General features: G+C 28.3%; 1 protein-coding gene across 1 annotated transcript; it reads left to right on the forward strand.

The window, feature by feature from the left end:
- The first annotated feature begins 11,121 nt into the window (after positions 1-11,121).
- Positions 11,122-13,887, forward strand: LOC120072946 (alpha carbonic anhydrase 7-like). The gene is made up of 7 exons (XM_039025482.1): positions 11,122-11,378; positions 11,849-12,066; positions 12,163-12,269; positions 12,410-12,524; positions 13,034-13,198; positions 13,376-13,429; positions 13,526-13,887. The coding sequence occupies exons 1-7, from the start codon at positions 11,294-11,296 to the stop codon at positions 13,610-13,612; spliced, it is 831 nt and encodes a 276-aa protein (XP_038881410.1). The 5' UTR covers positions 11,122-11,293; the 3' UTR covers positions 13,613-13,887.
- The last annotated feature ends 1,070 nt before the right edge of the window (positions 13,888-14,957 follow it).

Genomic DNA, 14,957 nt, shown 5'->3' on the forward strand with positions numbered 1-14,957 from the left:
AGAATCCAAAAAAAAAAAGGCTTTAGTGTCGGTTGCAACCGACAAGCTTTAATCACTAAAGACCAACCGACATTAAAGACCTTCAATGTCGGTTGCAACCGACATTGAAGGCTATGTTATTGGTGTTATTGAAGCAACCGATATTAAAGGCAACCGACATTAAAGGGCTTTAATAACACTATCTTTAATGTCGGTTTAGCCCGAATTTCTTTTAGTGGGTTGATGCCTTAAATCTCATAGGGTCCTATAATTTGTAATTGTATTATACAAATATTTTATTTATGGAATGAAATATGTGATGTTTTATTTTATTTATTTAATTGCATTAATAACAAACCAATAAACCAACATCTAAGGTTATTTTGTAGCTTAAACATGTATGTAGAGACATACAGATGGATCATGTTTAAGTGATAACCTAAATGATTTCTAGTAAATGGATAAGGATGGATACCTTATCCTGGTGACACTACGAGTATGGCCCATTTTGTAGATGTTACAATTGTTGTAAAGTGTTACAAATGATCTAATTTTGATCATTTATGTGAAGACATGTGAGCAGGGATATTCTATACAAAGGAGTTTGTATAAGATTGGACCACAAAATGTTTAGTCTCACTATATAATGTCATTCATAATAGAGACTTACATTTTACCAGAATTAACATAGGTAACATGACCTGAATCCTGAGTGAGTTGTAAACTCCTGCCTATGAAGGCAGACCTTTAATTTGTATGGGTGAGAGTGGCCAGATTGTTGACTCAATAAGCCTACCATTTTGGGGATTCATCTGATTAGGCAGTTGGGAATACAACTACACAAAAATGAATTCATCCTTCCCCGATGTCGGGGTAAGTAGATAAATTGCTCCCTTAAGGGTTGATTTCAGGGCTTGAACAATGTGGCGCCACACCCTCTCCTAACCCGAGAGGGATTTAGTCATAGTTGGACTATGATTTATTGTTCATTAGAGGGATTAGTGGTACTCAATGAGTTAGATGTAACTATAGGGGCAAAACAATAATTTTGGCTTAGTTGTACTTATGAGCAATTTGTGAAGGGTCATTATACTGTTGATTGGTTATATCTAATGGATACAGAAATATATCTGTAGTACGAGGAGTGCAGCTGACGATCTTTAGTCGTGCCCGTCAGTTAACGGATAGTGAATAATTTTATTAAAGAGTTTAATTAATTATTCATGTACCATTGAAGCTTTAAGCTACAGGTCCATGAGGTCCCCTTGGTAGCTCAACATGAATAAATGACAATCAATTTTTGGATTAATTTGAATTGTTCAAATTAATTGAGGGAGTTAATTATATATTATACAATTAATTTTAATTTTAATTTTATATGATATAATTACTATAATATATTTGATACATTATAATTTAAAGTTTATTTTAGAGGAAATAAATATTTAAATGTGATTCAAATATTAATTATATGAATTTAATCTATATGATTAAATTTAATATAAATTGGATTTATATTAAATGTCATTAGTGAGAGAATAAAAATTATAGGTTATATTGTATATGATACAATATAGAAACTATAGATTATATGTTGTATTTGATGTAACATATAGTTTAATATATACATATTATATGATAAGGTAATTATCATATAAATTTATATATTAAATGATTTATTAAATAAATTAATTATTTAATTTATTTAAAATCATTTTTTGGGAGGGAGTTGTAGCTCTCTCCCCTATTTCTCTCCACTACGTAATAGTGGGGCAAATAGTTTCAATTTTTTTTTTTTTTTACTCTAGTGTTTTCTTTCACAGAAAACACATAAAGTTTATTTTGAGAGCTCTCACATTACGATCTTCCTCTTCATCTTCTTACTCCCCTGTAATTCTCTCATTCTCTCATCAAAATAGTCAAAGCCCCACATCCTCCTAGATTCTCACTCAGATAATACCAAGGTTTCCTTCACGGTGGTGCCCATTTGGAGCTCGAGGGAATTTTTTCAATTGAAGAATTGTTCTTCAAAGGTAAGGATTCTAAACCCTAAATTTTTATTCTTTATTCTTTCTCTTTTTATTTTTTCAAGCATACTATATTTTATTTGTTAGATGCATAAATTTTGTTTTGTCTCTGTAAAATTTACGTTCTGTGAAATTTGAAAAATTGGGACGATCCGCTTCTACTCAAGGATCCTTAATTGGATCCTTCAAGATAGACATTGAAGTTGAGATCATATGATATTTGAAGAGAAATAACCAGTTTCTACTAAATTTTCACCTCTAATCCTACATTATGATGCAAACTTCAAAGATGAATGAAAGTTCGTTGACAATTTGACATGCCATATGTTTTCCAACAATTGAAAGGAAGTAGTAAATAATCTAGAACTGATTTTCAAATCATTGGTGAAACATTGTTCTAAGTTCTATAGCTATCAGTTCACAAATTTAAGGATTCAATTGATCACCTCCTCCAGAATCAACAACGTACCCTTTAATCTTCTCTAGCAAATCTTTTCGCCCCTACAAAATTTCAAAAATGGCTTCATATCTGTAAAAACAAGAAAAAGGAACAAAGCTAATTCTGAGTTAGATCACAAAAACAACTGCAATGAGATACCGATAACATAGTTCAACATATAGCACGATACACAAACCACAACGACCCTACCTCCAATGACGGCGCTCAACTGAAGCTTAATGACCCTACTCACCACCACGAAATCTGGTAGGAGAAACTCGACGACGACCACACGACGACTCTACTTTCAAGATCAACAGATGATGACGGCGATTGACTAACGGGCACTGGTGAGAGGCAACGAAACAGAGAATGGCGAAGAGAAATTGACACAAACCCTAACTACTACAAAATCGATTTCCAGATCTGGTTTGGAAGTTTTAAAGGCCATCTCTTGATGCTTACATAGCTCTCAATGAATAAATTCATTCGTTGGGAGTTCACGGCTTATCTCCCGACGTGCTGATTAATCTGTCGGGAGTTATGCCACATTTAAACAGAAGTCCCGACGTTGGTTACACTTCGTTGGGAGTTACTTATAACTCCCGATGACGGTTTTACAGTGCCTCGAGATAGCATATCTCCCAATTAGTGGACTCCCGATGGTGTTTTTTAATGTCGAAAGATCATTTGTTTCTTATAGTGTATGTACTCAAATACAACTGTATTGTTTGATCAAATTCTTTTGTCAGTTGTACTAACATAATTCACAGTATATATCATAAATTTCATTTATATCGTAGTATATATCATAAATTCAAACTATTCGAAAATAAACAAAAATATCTACCACCATATATAAATCATAGATGGATTCAGTATTCAACATAAAATATATACATATGCGTATATATCATAAAACAATAAATCTAAATAAAAATAAAAAAAATAAAAAAAAAAAAAAAACATCCTCATTTATATCAAATAAACAAATATATATGCGTTTATATATCATATGTATTTTAGGGTTACAAAAAAATATATGAGGAAATTTCTCATTGGTTTGCGTGCACAATAACCCTTCTCGTCTTGACCTCTTCTTCTTCATGAACCCCTTGACGTCGTCTACCGGGTGTGGTCTGCAGTCATTCGATCGTCCGTCGCATTTCCACCGTCATCTAAGTTAGGATTTGTGTTGTGGGTAACCGGCTGACATCATATCTTAGCGTCCGAGAGTTCGTTTTGAAGCAGAATGGGCGGAGGAGGATATGACGGTTAAAGAGAATATCAAACTTGGATTTTGAGCAGATCTGAGCGTCAGAAGGTTCTTTTTTGCAGTGGATCTAAACAAAGGAGGATCTGATGAAGCCACCGACGAGGGAAGTTTGACAATCCACAAGGAAATGAAGTCGTCGATGTTGGTGCTGGTGACGCATATGGTGGAGGAGGCCATCGAGAGAGAGAGATGGAGATTGAGTGTGAGAGAAAATGGGAAAATTGAAAAGGATGGGGAGAAGATGGAAGTTTTATGGGGAATTGGAAATTTGGAAAACCCTTTAAATTTCTTAATTTAAAATATTCATGATTAATTAAACATTACAATAGATTGAACACATGACCTCGTACTTTGATACCATATTGAAAATCTCATATGGAAATGGAGGATATAGATGAAGATATAAAGTTTTGGGTCATTTTACAACTAAACAAACATTTTGCTAACATCAACACGTTTCAGCATGTTTTTGTTTCGAAAGTGAATTATTAAAATACAAAAAAATGATTTTAGTAAATATTAAACTCAAGAGAGAATCATGAGTTAATAACGACATTAGAGCAGTTCAAATACATGACTTCGTATACTAATATCATATTAAATCATTTCTCCATACTTGTAGAAATCAACATTAATTGGAGGGAAAATTATATTACAATCATTCTAACATGGAACTTATACGATACTATCATGTTAAAAATCACCGATTCACCAAGAAACTCCTTAATAATAATAATAATAATAATAATAATAATGACTTGTTAACAATATTTTGAAGCTACATTAGGATTGAACATAAAAGATCGATTATCAATCATGAAATATTTACAAAGGATGTCATTGTTGATTGTTATTATTTTAAAAATAAAAGATGAATTATAAATGATGAAATCTGACATTTAGTATATAATCAACATTTAACTCTAAGATATACAATTGTTGATCACGACACGATAAGTTATTTGAAATCTAGAAGAGCATAGTCGACATGTCGTTCTTATGAATTTTTTTTTATTATTAATCACCTTCCATGGTATCTTTGGTTTTTTTCCAGTATGTAAAGGAGAAAAATCGACTCCTTAACCTCGATGTTGATAATACATTTTTCGAACTAGTTAAACTACGTTCATTTTAATTACTACATATCTTTAGTGAATGATGCTTATACATATATATTATATATATAATATCTCTTCTTTTTTTAAATTCATGAAATAAACAAAAGTTTAAAAAAATATTAACTTGATTGATCTTCGAGATTTGAGGTCTGAGGTCCGATGCTCTCATCCTACATAATATAAAAAAAAAAATAATAATAATAATAACAATAAACGTGTATTTTAAAAAATAAAAAATAATAAAGACGATAATGACTATAAATAATAGGTTACATTTTAAATTCAATTCCTACCATTTGAATTTTTATTATTGTTTTTTTGAAAATCGTGCTTGTTTCACACAATTTCTTAGTCATTATTTAAAAAAAAAAATTATTTACACATTTGAATTCTTAGACAAAATTCAAAAACAATAATATGTTTTTTTTAAAAAAATTATTTTTAAAATACTACTCAAATATTAATAAATCAATAATAGAAGTTATATTTATAGGTTTAATTTAAAAAAAAAATTAAATAGGTACTAAACAGACCTAAATTTTTCCATTTGTGCTAGTAGGTCACAAATTTCAATGTCATTTCTAATTAATTTTTCGAACTTTAAAAGTGTCTAATAAATCAAATACTAAAGGCAATTAGAAAAATAATTTTGGAAGTAATAATTTAGGTTCCATTTAGTAACCTATTTTTTATTTTTGTTTTGTAAGATTAAGTTTATGGACTCTATTTTCATCTTTAAATTTCTTCTTTTATTATCTACTTTTCACCAATGGTTCAAAAAATCGAATCAAATTTTGAGAACTAAAATAAGTAGCTTTCAAAAAGTTGTTTTTGCTTTTGAAATTTGGCTAATAATTCAACCATTGTACTTAATAAAGATGCATTTCATGGTAAAAAATGTGGATTAAATAGGCTTAATTTTAAAAAAACAAAATTAAAAATCAAATGATTATTAAATAGGGCGAACTTTAACAAGTAACAATTTAATCCCTTATATTTTAAAATTTGTAAAATATAAAAAATTAAAATCAATTTTAATGTTATAAGAATTATGTTTTAAAATGTAAAATCAACTATCAAATCGATTTTAAATAATTAAAAACCTATTGTGAGTAATTTTAACTATAAAACATTGCAAGTAAGTTTTAAAGTAATTTTGCAATGAATATTGAATAATATATTCAAAGAATGCGAGTGGGACATGCTTTTTTTTTCTTTTTCTTGAAAGGAAATGCTAGTTTTTAATGTTATATATATGAAACGTTTTAAGTTTTATATATTATTTATTTTATGAATTTAAAAATGAGATATTATACCTACAAGTATATAATATACTATTTTTAGTATCATTCGGTCAAACTTTAACGTGTGAAATAAATAAATAATAAACTGAAATTTTGTAATAAAATTTAGGACAATATAAACGTTTAGTCCTTGTGAATAGTATTTACTTAGTCTATGAAAATTCAAACAAGATACTTTAATCCCCATATTTTAAAAATAGTTTTAAATAGTTCCTGAAGTTAAATTGATGGTTAGTTGATTAATCGTAAAGTAACGTGACATAATTGAGATGTCATTATTTAATGATGTAATAATTATTATTTATTTTATATTGTTTGTCGTTTTTTTTTTCTTGTTCCCTTATATTCCTTTCTTCTTCCTCTGTCTTTCTCTCTCCTATTTTCTAATTAGTCATGGTTTATTTTTTGGAAATGTAGATAATTACAATCTTAGATGTCTAAAATTATAGATATTAGAAATTATAGATGTCCCACATCTTTAGATTATCATGTTCGTTTTGTAGGAATATTTTTACAGATACCTGAAAATATTTTGATAACTGTGTTTGTTTCATATGATTTCTACTTGGGAATGTCTTAAATTTACGTAATGTTCCAAAAATGTTCTTACGACTATTTATTAATTATAATTAGTTTGATATAATTTGAACTTATATGACATATTTGTTTTTATCAATTTTAATTTCTTTTAAAATTAATACAATTTGTATTATTTTTATATGTTATTTTTCTCAACAAAATAATATATCATAATTTAATATTTTTTATAAAATAAATATTAATTGTGTGTTTAAGACAATTCCTATCATAAGTCAACTATAACTAAAAATATATGATATATGTTGGGACAATATTTATTTTAATTATATAATAAAAATGAAGATATATATATATAATAAAAAGGAAAGACAAAAATGGAAAATGAGGATACCCTCAACTCGGGAATCTGGAAAACCCATCTTTCAGGAGGGCATCCGAAACTCTCCACATGCCCTCCATCCGGGCATCATAAGATGTCCGAGAATCTTCAGATGTCGGGACATTTTATAATACTACAAAACAAACACGATGATCCAGATGTCCACTCTATGAAAATCTAAGATGTCTGCGAAACAAATGGCTCCTTACCGTTACTCAAATTTGACCTTGCAGATGTATAAAAGACCAAAATCATGATTTCTCTCACTAGTGATGCTCTAAATCAAACTTAAAGAATGTTTGGGATGAAATTTAAAATCATAAAAATCACTTTTATCATATTTAAAATCACTAAAAAAATACATTATTAATCCATCAAAATTAATTTAAAATATTCAATTTTATACTTTTACCTACAATTTTATATAATCAAAATTATTTTTTAATTATTAAAAACATGTTTTAGAATGACTTTAAAAATAACAAAAACGATTTTAATTATTTTAGAATCACTCTCAACCATACCCTTAGAATTGAAGATTTGTTTTCTAGCTTGTTGTGTAAAATAGTTGTCTAGTTTATGGTAGGAATTCAATTCAAGTTTTTATTACTTGTTTTAGTTTTTAAAACATAGCTTGGTTTTTTAAAATATAGGCAAAAACTAAATAACAAAATAATAAATTTAAATATGAAATAAGTGTTTATAAACTTAATTTTCAAAAACTAAAAATAGAAAATAAATCATTATCAAACACAGTTTAAAATTTTCAGATTGTGTTTAATAGATCAATGGACATTAGAAAATTATCTAGTCGATTCCAAGTTTTCACTATTGCCCCGAATTAATAATTCATTCGACTTAAAAAATGTCTAATAAATCCTACAACTCCCAATTTTGAGTTTAACAAGTTACATACTTCAAAATTTATAAATTAACTAATACATCAAACATAATATTAAAATTTGTGCCAAATAACATCGTAAACTTAAATTTCTTTTGAACAATATGTGAAGTGGGGGATTCAAATTTTGTATCTTTTGGTTGAGAATACATATTTTATACGAGTAAGTTATATTCATGTTAACAAATTCTAAATTTTCAATTTTGTGTCTAATAAATTTCTGATTCTTAAAAATTATTGAATATGCCAATAACTTCTTATATGTAACATTAAAAAATTACAAATCTATTAAATTCAAAAACCAAGTCCAACAACCTATTACGCATTTTTTAAACTTTAAGACTATGGAATACACATAATTTAATGTAAATATTATTTTGACTTGAAATCCAAATATAATATTCGAAATTTTTTTTCCCTATATGTAACTTGTCTTCTGCATCACTTCGATCGTGTTACAAGTTATTGGGATCTTGACATTTACAATATATATCTCAAACTTTTTAGATTGATTGCTAGTTTAATACTATAATATTGCATTATTTCTAACTTCTTTTCTTCTTACTTGTATTTAAAAAAATCTTAAAAAGGAAAGAAGAAAGAAAATTTTAAAAAGGAAAGAAGAAGGAAAGAGGATCTAAGAGAATCTAGAAGCCCAATATTATTTATTAGATTTAAATATTACTTTTAAATTGTTCATTTTGGTCTCATATTTAAACTTTGGTTCATTTTAATCCTTATAAAAAATTTCATTTTAATCATTGTACTTCAAACTTTGGTTCATTTTTGTCCTTCAACTTAAAAAAGTGACCATTTTTATCCATTGAAAGTGAAAATGACGGGACCAAAATGACAACTTTTTAAAAGTATCATAACAAAAGGTCAACCAAAGTTAAAAGTACAATGACTAAAATGAACATTTTTAAAGTATAAGGATCAAAATGAACCAATATTGAAAATATGAGGACTAAAATGAACAATTTTAAAATATAAGAACCGAAATGAACTAATATTAAAATTATAGAAGCTAAAGTAGTATTTAAATCTATTTATTATTATTGTTATTATTATATTGGGGAAAAGAGAAGTTCAATATTGTTGGAAAGAATATGAAGGGAAAAAAATTCTTCCCAAAATTATTGCAAAAAGCCAAATAAATAATAATAATATTTTTTAGGTACAAAACGCCACCGTCTTAGCTTGCAATTGCATATGCAGACGCGTAAGGTCACCTAACTTTCATATAAAACTCCTTTCTATTTTATTTTTAATTTAATTTTTTTATTAACCTTCTAGAAACTTAAGAGTACCAAGTGCACCCCCACTTTGTAATATAATATTATATTCACGACATTAAAGAAAAACCTTTTTAATTCATCACGCCAATCATTTAAAATAATATTTAATTAATGTCTCGTACAAAATAAAATGAAACGAAACTTTCTCCATACTTCATTTTTTTGTTTACATCTGTTAAAACCATATTATTAATTTTTATCAATATCAAAATGATTGATAAATCAATAGTTCTATTATATGGTAAGAAAAAAAATCTTTCATTAAAACATTTGAATTTTCACCTATACAAATTTTTACAGAAGAAGAAAAATTATCTTTGCAATAATTTGTAAAAGTTTACTTTCGAATTGAAACAACAAGTGAATGCGAATGAGCAAAATTTTAGCATTCACGTGATTAAATTTATTCTAACATGCTAAAACTATTCGATGAATCTTTTAAATTTTAATTTTTCTATAATTTTGTATCTTCCTTATCCATCTCAAATTTATCGTTTCATTAATGTATTTTCTCACATTCCTTTTAAATTTTAATTGGTTCAATTTCTTATACAATGATTTTTAAAAAAAAAGATTATAAAAGAAAATAGATGAAACAAACTTAGTTGCAATTCAAATAATGATATTATAGTGAATTATAAACTAAATAATATAAAAAATAATAGAAAGAATAATCTATTTTTGTTCACATATATAAATTACACGAATTTAGTATTAATTTTACTAAACATCATAACTAGTTTTTTTTTTTTAATTTAAAATTAAACTTTATGAAATACTATTTTACTTATTTTCACTGTTGATTTTTCTAAAAACACAACTACCATCAATCATTTTAAAAGCTACAATAATTATAAACTAAACTTTATATTAGAAAAACACGTTATATTGCATAAAATCTCTCAATTCCAATAAACAAAAAAGAAAACATTAAAAAAATACAAATATTTAAAATATTTACCATAACAAAGAAAAAATGAGTACGATAATTTTGGTGATACCAATTGATAAAGACAATGGGACCTCACAATTGCATGATATTATCAATGGAGATAATTGTCCATACTTATATACTTATGATCATTCCCTTTTATAACTAATGTGAGACTTTGTTTGCACTCCTAATAATAATTATGTCTCAAAATTTACAAACCATTTCATCACATCTTAACTCTCAAACGACGAAAAAAAAACCCTATAGAGAGTAGGTATAAATAATTTCATTTATATTGAATTATTAAAGATTAAGATGCTTGTTGCTATTAAATCCAGCATCAATTATAACGTGGCTTGCAAAATCAATTTTTAACATCAATTTACACGAACAAAGTTGTAAATGATTCAAATAGGTCTCCTCATTTTCACACCATCAAGGGTCAATCTTCATCCATAGTTTTATCTAAAAAAACCTCACCAACTTTCTTTGCTTTTTTGTTCTTTTTTCTTTTCTTTAACAATTTTAAAGTTTCTTTCCTTTTTTTTTTTTCAAAGGAATAATTTGAAGACTAAAAAGAAATTAGTTCGAATGAGCTAATCACCTATCTAAGATTTAATATCTTATAAATTTTCTTCACGCCCAAATATTATAGAGTCCGAGGATGTTTTATGAGATTAGTTCAGGGAAAAAAAAAAGAAGACAGTTTTAAAGTTGAAATAAAGTTTTTTTTTGGGATAAAAAGTTGAAATTATTTGGTATACTTTTACGCAAATTTATTTAATTGGAAAAAATAGAATAAAAGACAAATGAGTCAAAAAAGCACTCGAAAATGACTCCCTAAGTCCCAACAGAACCTCTCTTCCCGCTTTCTTATGGCAGCATTATAAACAGCAACTTTCCACTTTTTTTTTTTTTTTCAATTACCAACTTTTAAACTTTCATTCTCCATTTCAAAAGAACCTCCCTAGAAATTTCCCCACCGTTCTCTCTTCTTTCGATGTTTATATATTTCCCATAATCTGTGCGATTAAACCAAATTTCAACTCCGATTCCAGTCCTTCATCGTCCCAATCATCTCCTCGATTCAGTGAAACCATGAAAATTTGGACAAAACCCATCGTTTTCTTATCGATTCTTCTGTTTTTCCTGCATTCATCTTTAATCTCCTCGCAAGAAGTTGGTAAGCTCTTCACTGCTACTCATTTATCTGTCTACATTGTTTTGATTTGTTTTCTTCGCTGCGTTTTGCCTTTTGGCTTTTGTAATTTCTGATTCTACCGATTGGTTTTTGAATCGACGAGGACGGTTGTCTTCTGAATCGTTTGGCGTTTCGTTTACTGTGTAAGAATCGGCGTTAGATCTTGGGATTGAATATATAGTTTGTTTGGCTCGAATATTTACATCGTTGCAGCAAACTCTTCACGGCAACATTGTTTTCGTTTCTTCCCCTTCCATTTTCTTAGTTGTGTTTAGACCGTATGTTTAGGTTTCTGTTTCCGTTTCCGATTCTACTAATTACTCTTTGAATCGACTTACCATTCTCATCTGAATCGTTAAGATTTGTAAAATTAGTTCTAAAATCTTGAGATGAAAGCTAGAGTTCGGCGTAAATAATATTTACATCTGTATTTCCAAATCGTTGGCTTGCAGAGGATGAGAGAGAATTTGATTACATGGAAGGGAGTGAGAAAGGGCCAGGACATTGGGGAAAGCTAAAGAAAGAGTGGGAAGCTTGTAACAATGGGGATTTGCAATCTCCCATAGATTTATCAAGCCTGAGAGTGAAGATTATTCCAAAGTTGGGAGAGCTAAAGAGAAGCTACTATCCTTGCAATGCAACGGTCAAAAATAGGGGCCATGATATTTCTGTAAGAAATTCAACAGATTCCTTCTCTGTTCATCAATGTTTATATTGTTTGATTTGTCTAAGCCTTTTCTTTTGTTTAATGTGGCTGTTGATGCAGATATATTGGGTTGGTAAACCAGGATCAATCCAGGTAAATGGCGTCGTTTATGATCTTCAACAATCCCATTGGCACTCACCTTCAGAGCATTCCATCAATGGAAGAAGGTATGTCTTTTGACTAAAAAAAATATTACAAAACAAAACCATCTTATTTTGACCCTGAAATTAGTAAATTGTATCAATTACCGTATTAAGATATAATCATGATTCTAAATTGTTGATGATTAATATATTTAACCCACTAGGTATGACTTGGAACTCCACATGGTTCACCTGAGTTCTGATCCCACTGTGAAGAACAAGATTGCTGTTGTTGGTCAACTCTATACAATTGGCCAACCAGACCCTTTTCTCTCACAGGTAAATTTATTGATTTGAACACATGTTTTTCGTGGTTTAGTTCATGATTCTCTAAAAATTAGTTTGTGACAATTCTAACCAGAATTCTAACCAGCACAAATCATTCATTATAAGGGTATCTTTTACTCAGCACGAGTAGTAGTTAATTATCCAAGTGTCTCTTTTAATTTGATTTTACTGTATAGTTCTTTTGAGTTCTTTCTAGGTAACCAACATCGTTTTCTTGAAGCAAAGGTGTTCTGTCTCATTAAATATAATATAATGTTGAATGATATCTGTGGAAATTGGTCAATAAATTCCATGATTATAACTATTTTATTTCCTAACACGGTTTACTTCTAAATGAAGAGCTCAAACAATCTCAATCCAAATATTGTGGGATTAGATTAGATCATTTGGTTTAAAAGAATTTATCAATCCAAATAACAAACACTAACCATAACATAAAAAGCTCATTTCTCTTCTTTATTCCGAAGTAAAAACTTAACTTTTTTTTTTTTAATGTTTAGTTGAGTAGGGAAATAAGCAGCATGGTCGACCGGAAGCATGAAAAGAAGGTGGGAGTGATGAATCCTGCAGATATCAAGTTCGGTGGAAGAAAGTACTACAGATACCTTGGTTCTCTCACGGTTCCTCCTTGTACTGAAGGTGTAATTTGGACCATGAACAAGAAGGTAACCAAGAATTTATTTATTCTTAGCAATTTGATATTATGAAAAGGGGTCTGATTCCTCGAATTGAAGACTTTAAAGTTAGTTCTCATCCTTTCGAGTTTGTCAAAATATTGTCAACTTGAGTACAACTCAATTTAGATAGAATCTTATTGAAATTTTTTATCGGCAATTCAACAGATAAGGACGGTGTCAATGGAGCAAGTGAAACTTTTAAGAGAGGCTGTTCATGATGTAAGAAGTTGACTTGCTTTTACTACAAAGTTTTTATGAATTTGTTGTTTCAAATATTTCTAGAAATTGAAACATTTTGAGTTTGTATTTTTGCAGTATGCAGAGTTCAATGCAAGGCCATTGCAGCCACTCAATAGTCGGGAAATCAGCCTCTATCGGCCCACTCAAAGAACTAGACCCTGATCGTTAAGAGATCACCTCTCTCACTCTCTGTCTCGGGAAGATTTAGTACTAGGGGAGTATGTACTATAATTTGTCTTCAGTAAACCTCACTTTATTTTTTTAAAGATTTGTCGATGTGACAATTCATTAATAGAAGTAGTATCCATACTACCTCAATATAGAAAAATTTTCCCTTTTTTAATTGGTTAAACGATGTTTTCTTTGTTTGAAAAATTATCAAAAATAGCTTCTTCAAATTTTTACTTTATAAAATCAGCACGTTCTTTGAAAATTCATTCAACTGGTTTTTGTTGGTCTAGCTCGGGTGAGATTAGTAGAGATTTAATTAAAAATTAATTTTTTCTAACTTATCGATTGATTTGGGTCTTCTGCCATTATTCATCGAAATCCAATTAACTTTTTCAAATATTAATAATTTTCTCAAATCTTATATATTTTCAAATTTTCTTGTAATTAGCTTATCTTTATCAAATATTATAAGGCGATTTTTCAAATATTTAGTTCAATTTATGTTTCCACAATTATATGAATTTCCAAACTTTCAAATGAGTTTACCAATTATACAATAGATCTCAAGTGATTGTATTTTAATTTTTAATATTTTGGGAAAGATTAAATTATGCCAAAAAACGATAATATATGGAAAATATATAAAAAAATTGGTATTATTCGAATACAGGTTGACACTAAGATTTTATATAATTGAGTTTTCTCGATGAATCTTGGGTAAATTAACATCGAGATTTTATATATTTGAAAAAGATGACAGGATCTGAGTGTATAATGGACGAGATGTAGCAAGAAGGCTCAAATCAATCAATAAATTAAAAAAAAAAAAAAAAAAAAAAAACTGATTTTTTTAACTAAATCTCGGTGGTTCTCGTCCAAGATGGATTGAGAAAAACTATTCTAACGAGTTTTTTAAAAAAATGCTAATTTTGAAAAGTAAAATTATTACAAACTATTTCATACACTTTTCCTTTTAGTTTTAGAGATTTGGAACACCATATCTCAAACAATGTCAAAATTCTCACTTATAAATATGTCGGTGAAAATATCAAGTTGTAGAAAATCATAAAAAATTTCAGTAAATTTGGTCCTTGAACTTTTAAGAAAGTAATAAATTCATCTCTAAAATTTAATTTATTATGATACTTATTGAATTTCAAAATTGTAACCATTTAGTTCTTAAACTTTAACAAGTAACAATTTAGTCTTTTTATACTTTATAGTTTGTAATAATTTGGCCTCCGTTGTGAAAAATTTTATTAAGACTTAACTTAATTTCTTATCCATGTAGATTGATAGAATTGACTAGGGATCAAATTTGTTTATAAACTATCAT

This window comes from Benincasa hispida, chromosome 3 (assembly GCF_009727055.1).
Source record: "Benincasa hispida cultivar B227 chromosome 3, ASM972705v1, whole genome shotgun sequence".
In the NCBI taxonomy this organism is placed as follows: domain Eukaryota; kingdom Viridiplantae; phylum Streptophyta; class Magnoliopsida; order Cucurbitales; family Cucurbitaceae; genus Benincasa; species Benincasa hispida.

What these genes read in the sequence shown, in the direction of transcription:
- LOC120072946 (XM_039025482.1), top strand. Translation starts at nt 11,294, where the DNA reads ATGAAAATTTGGACAAAACCCATCGTTTTCTTATCGATTCTTCTGTTT. An exon ending in CATTCCATCAATGGAAGAAG is followed by an intron (nt 12,270 to 12,409) that starts GTATGTCTTTTG and finishes TTAACCCACTAG; the next exon opens with GTATGACTTGGAACTCCACA. An exon ending in TAAGAGAGGCTGTTCATGAT is followed by an intron (nt 13,430 to 13,525) that starts GTAAGAAGTTGA and finishes GTATTTTTGCAG; the next exon opens with TATGCAGAGTTCAATGCAAG.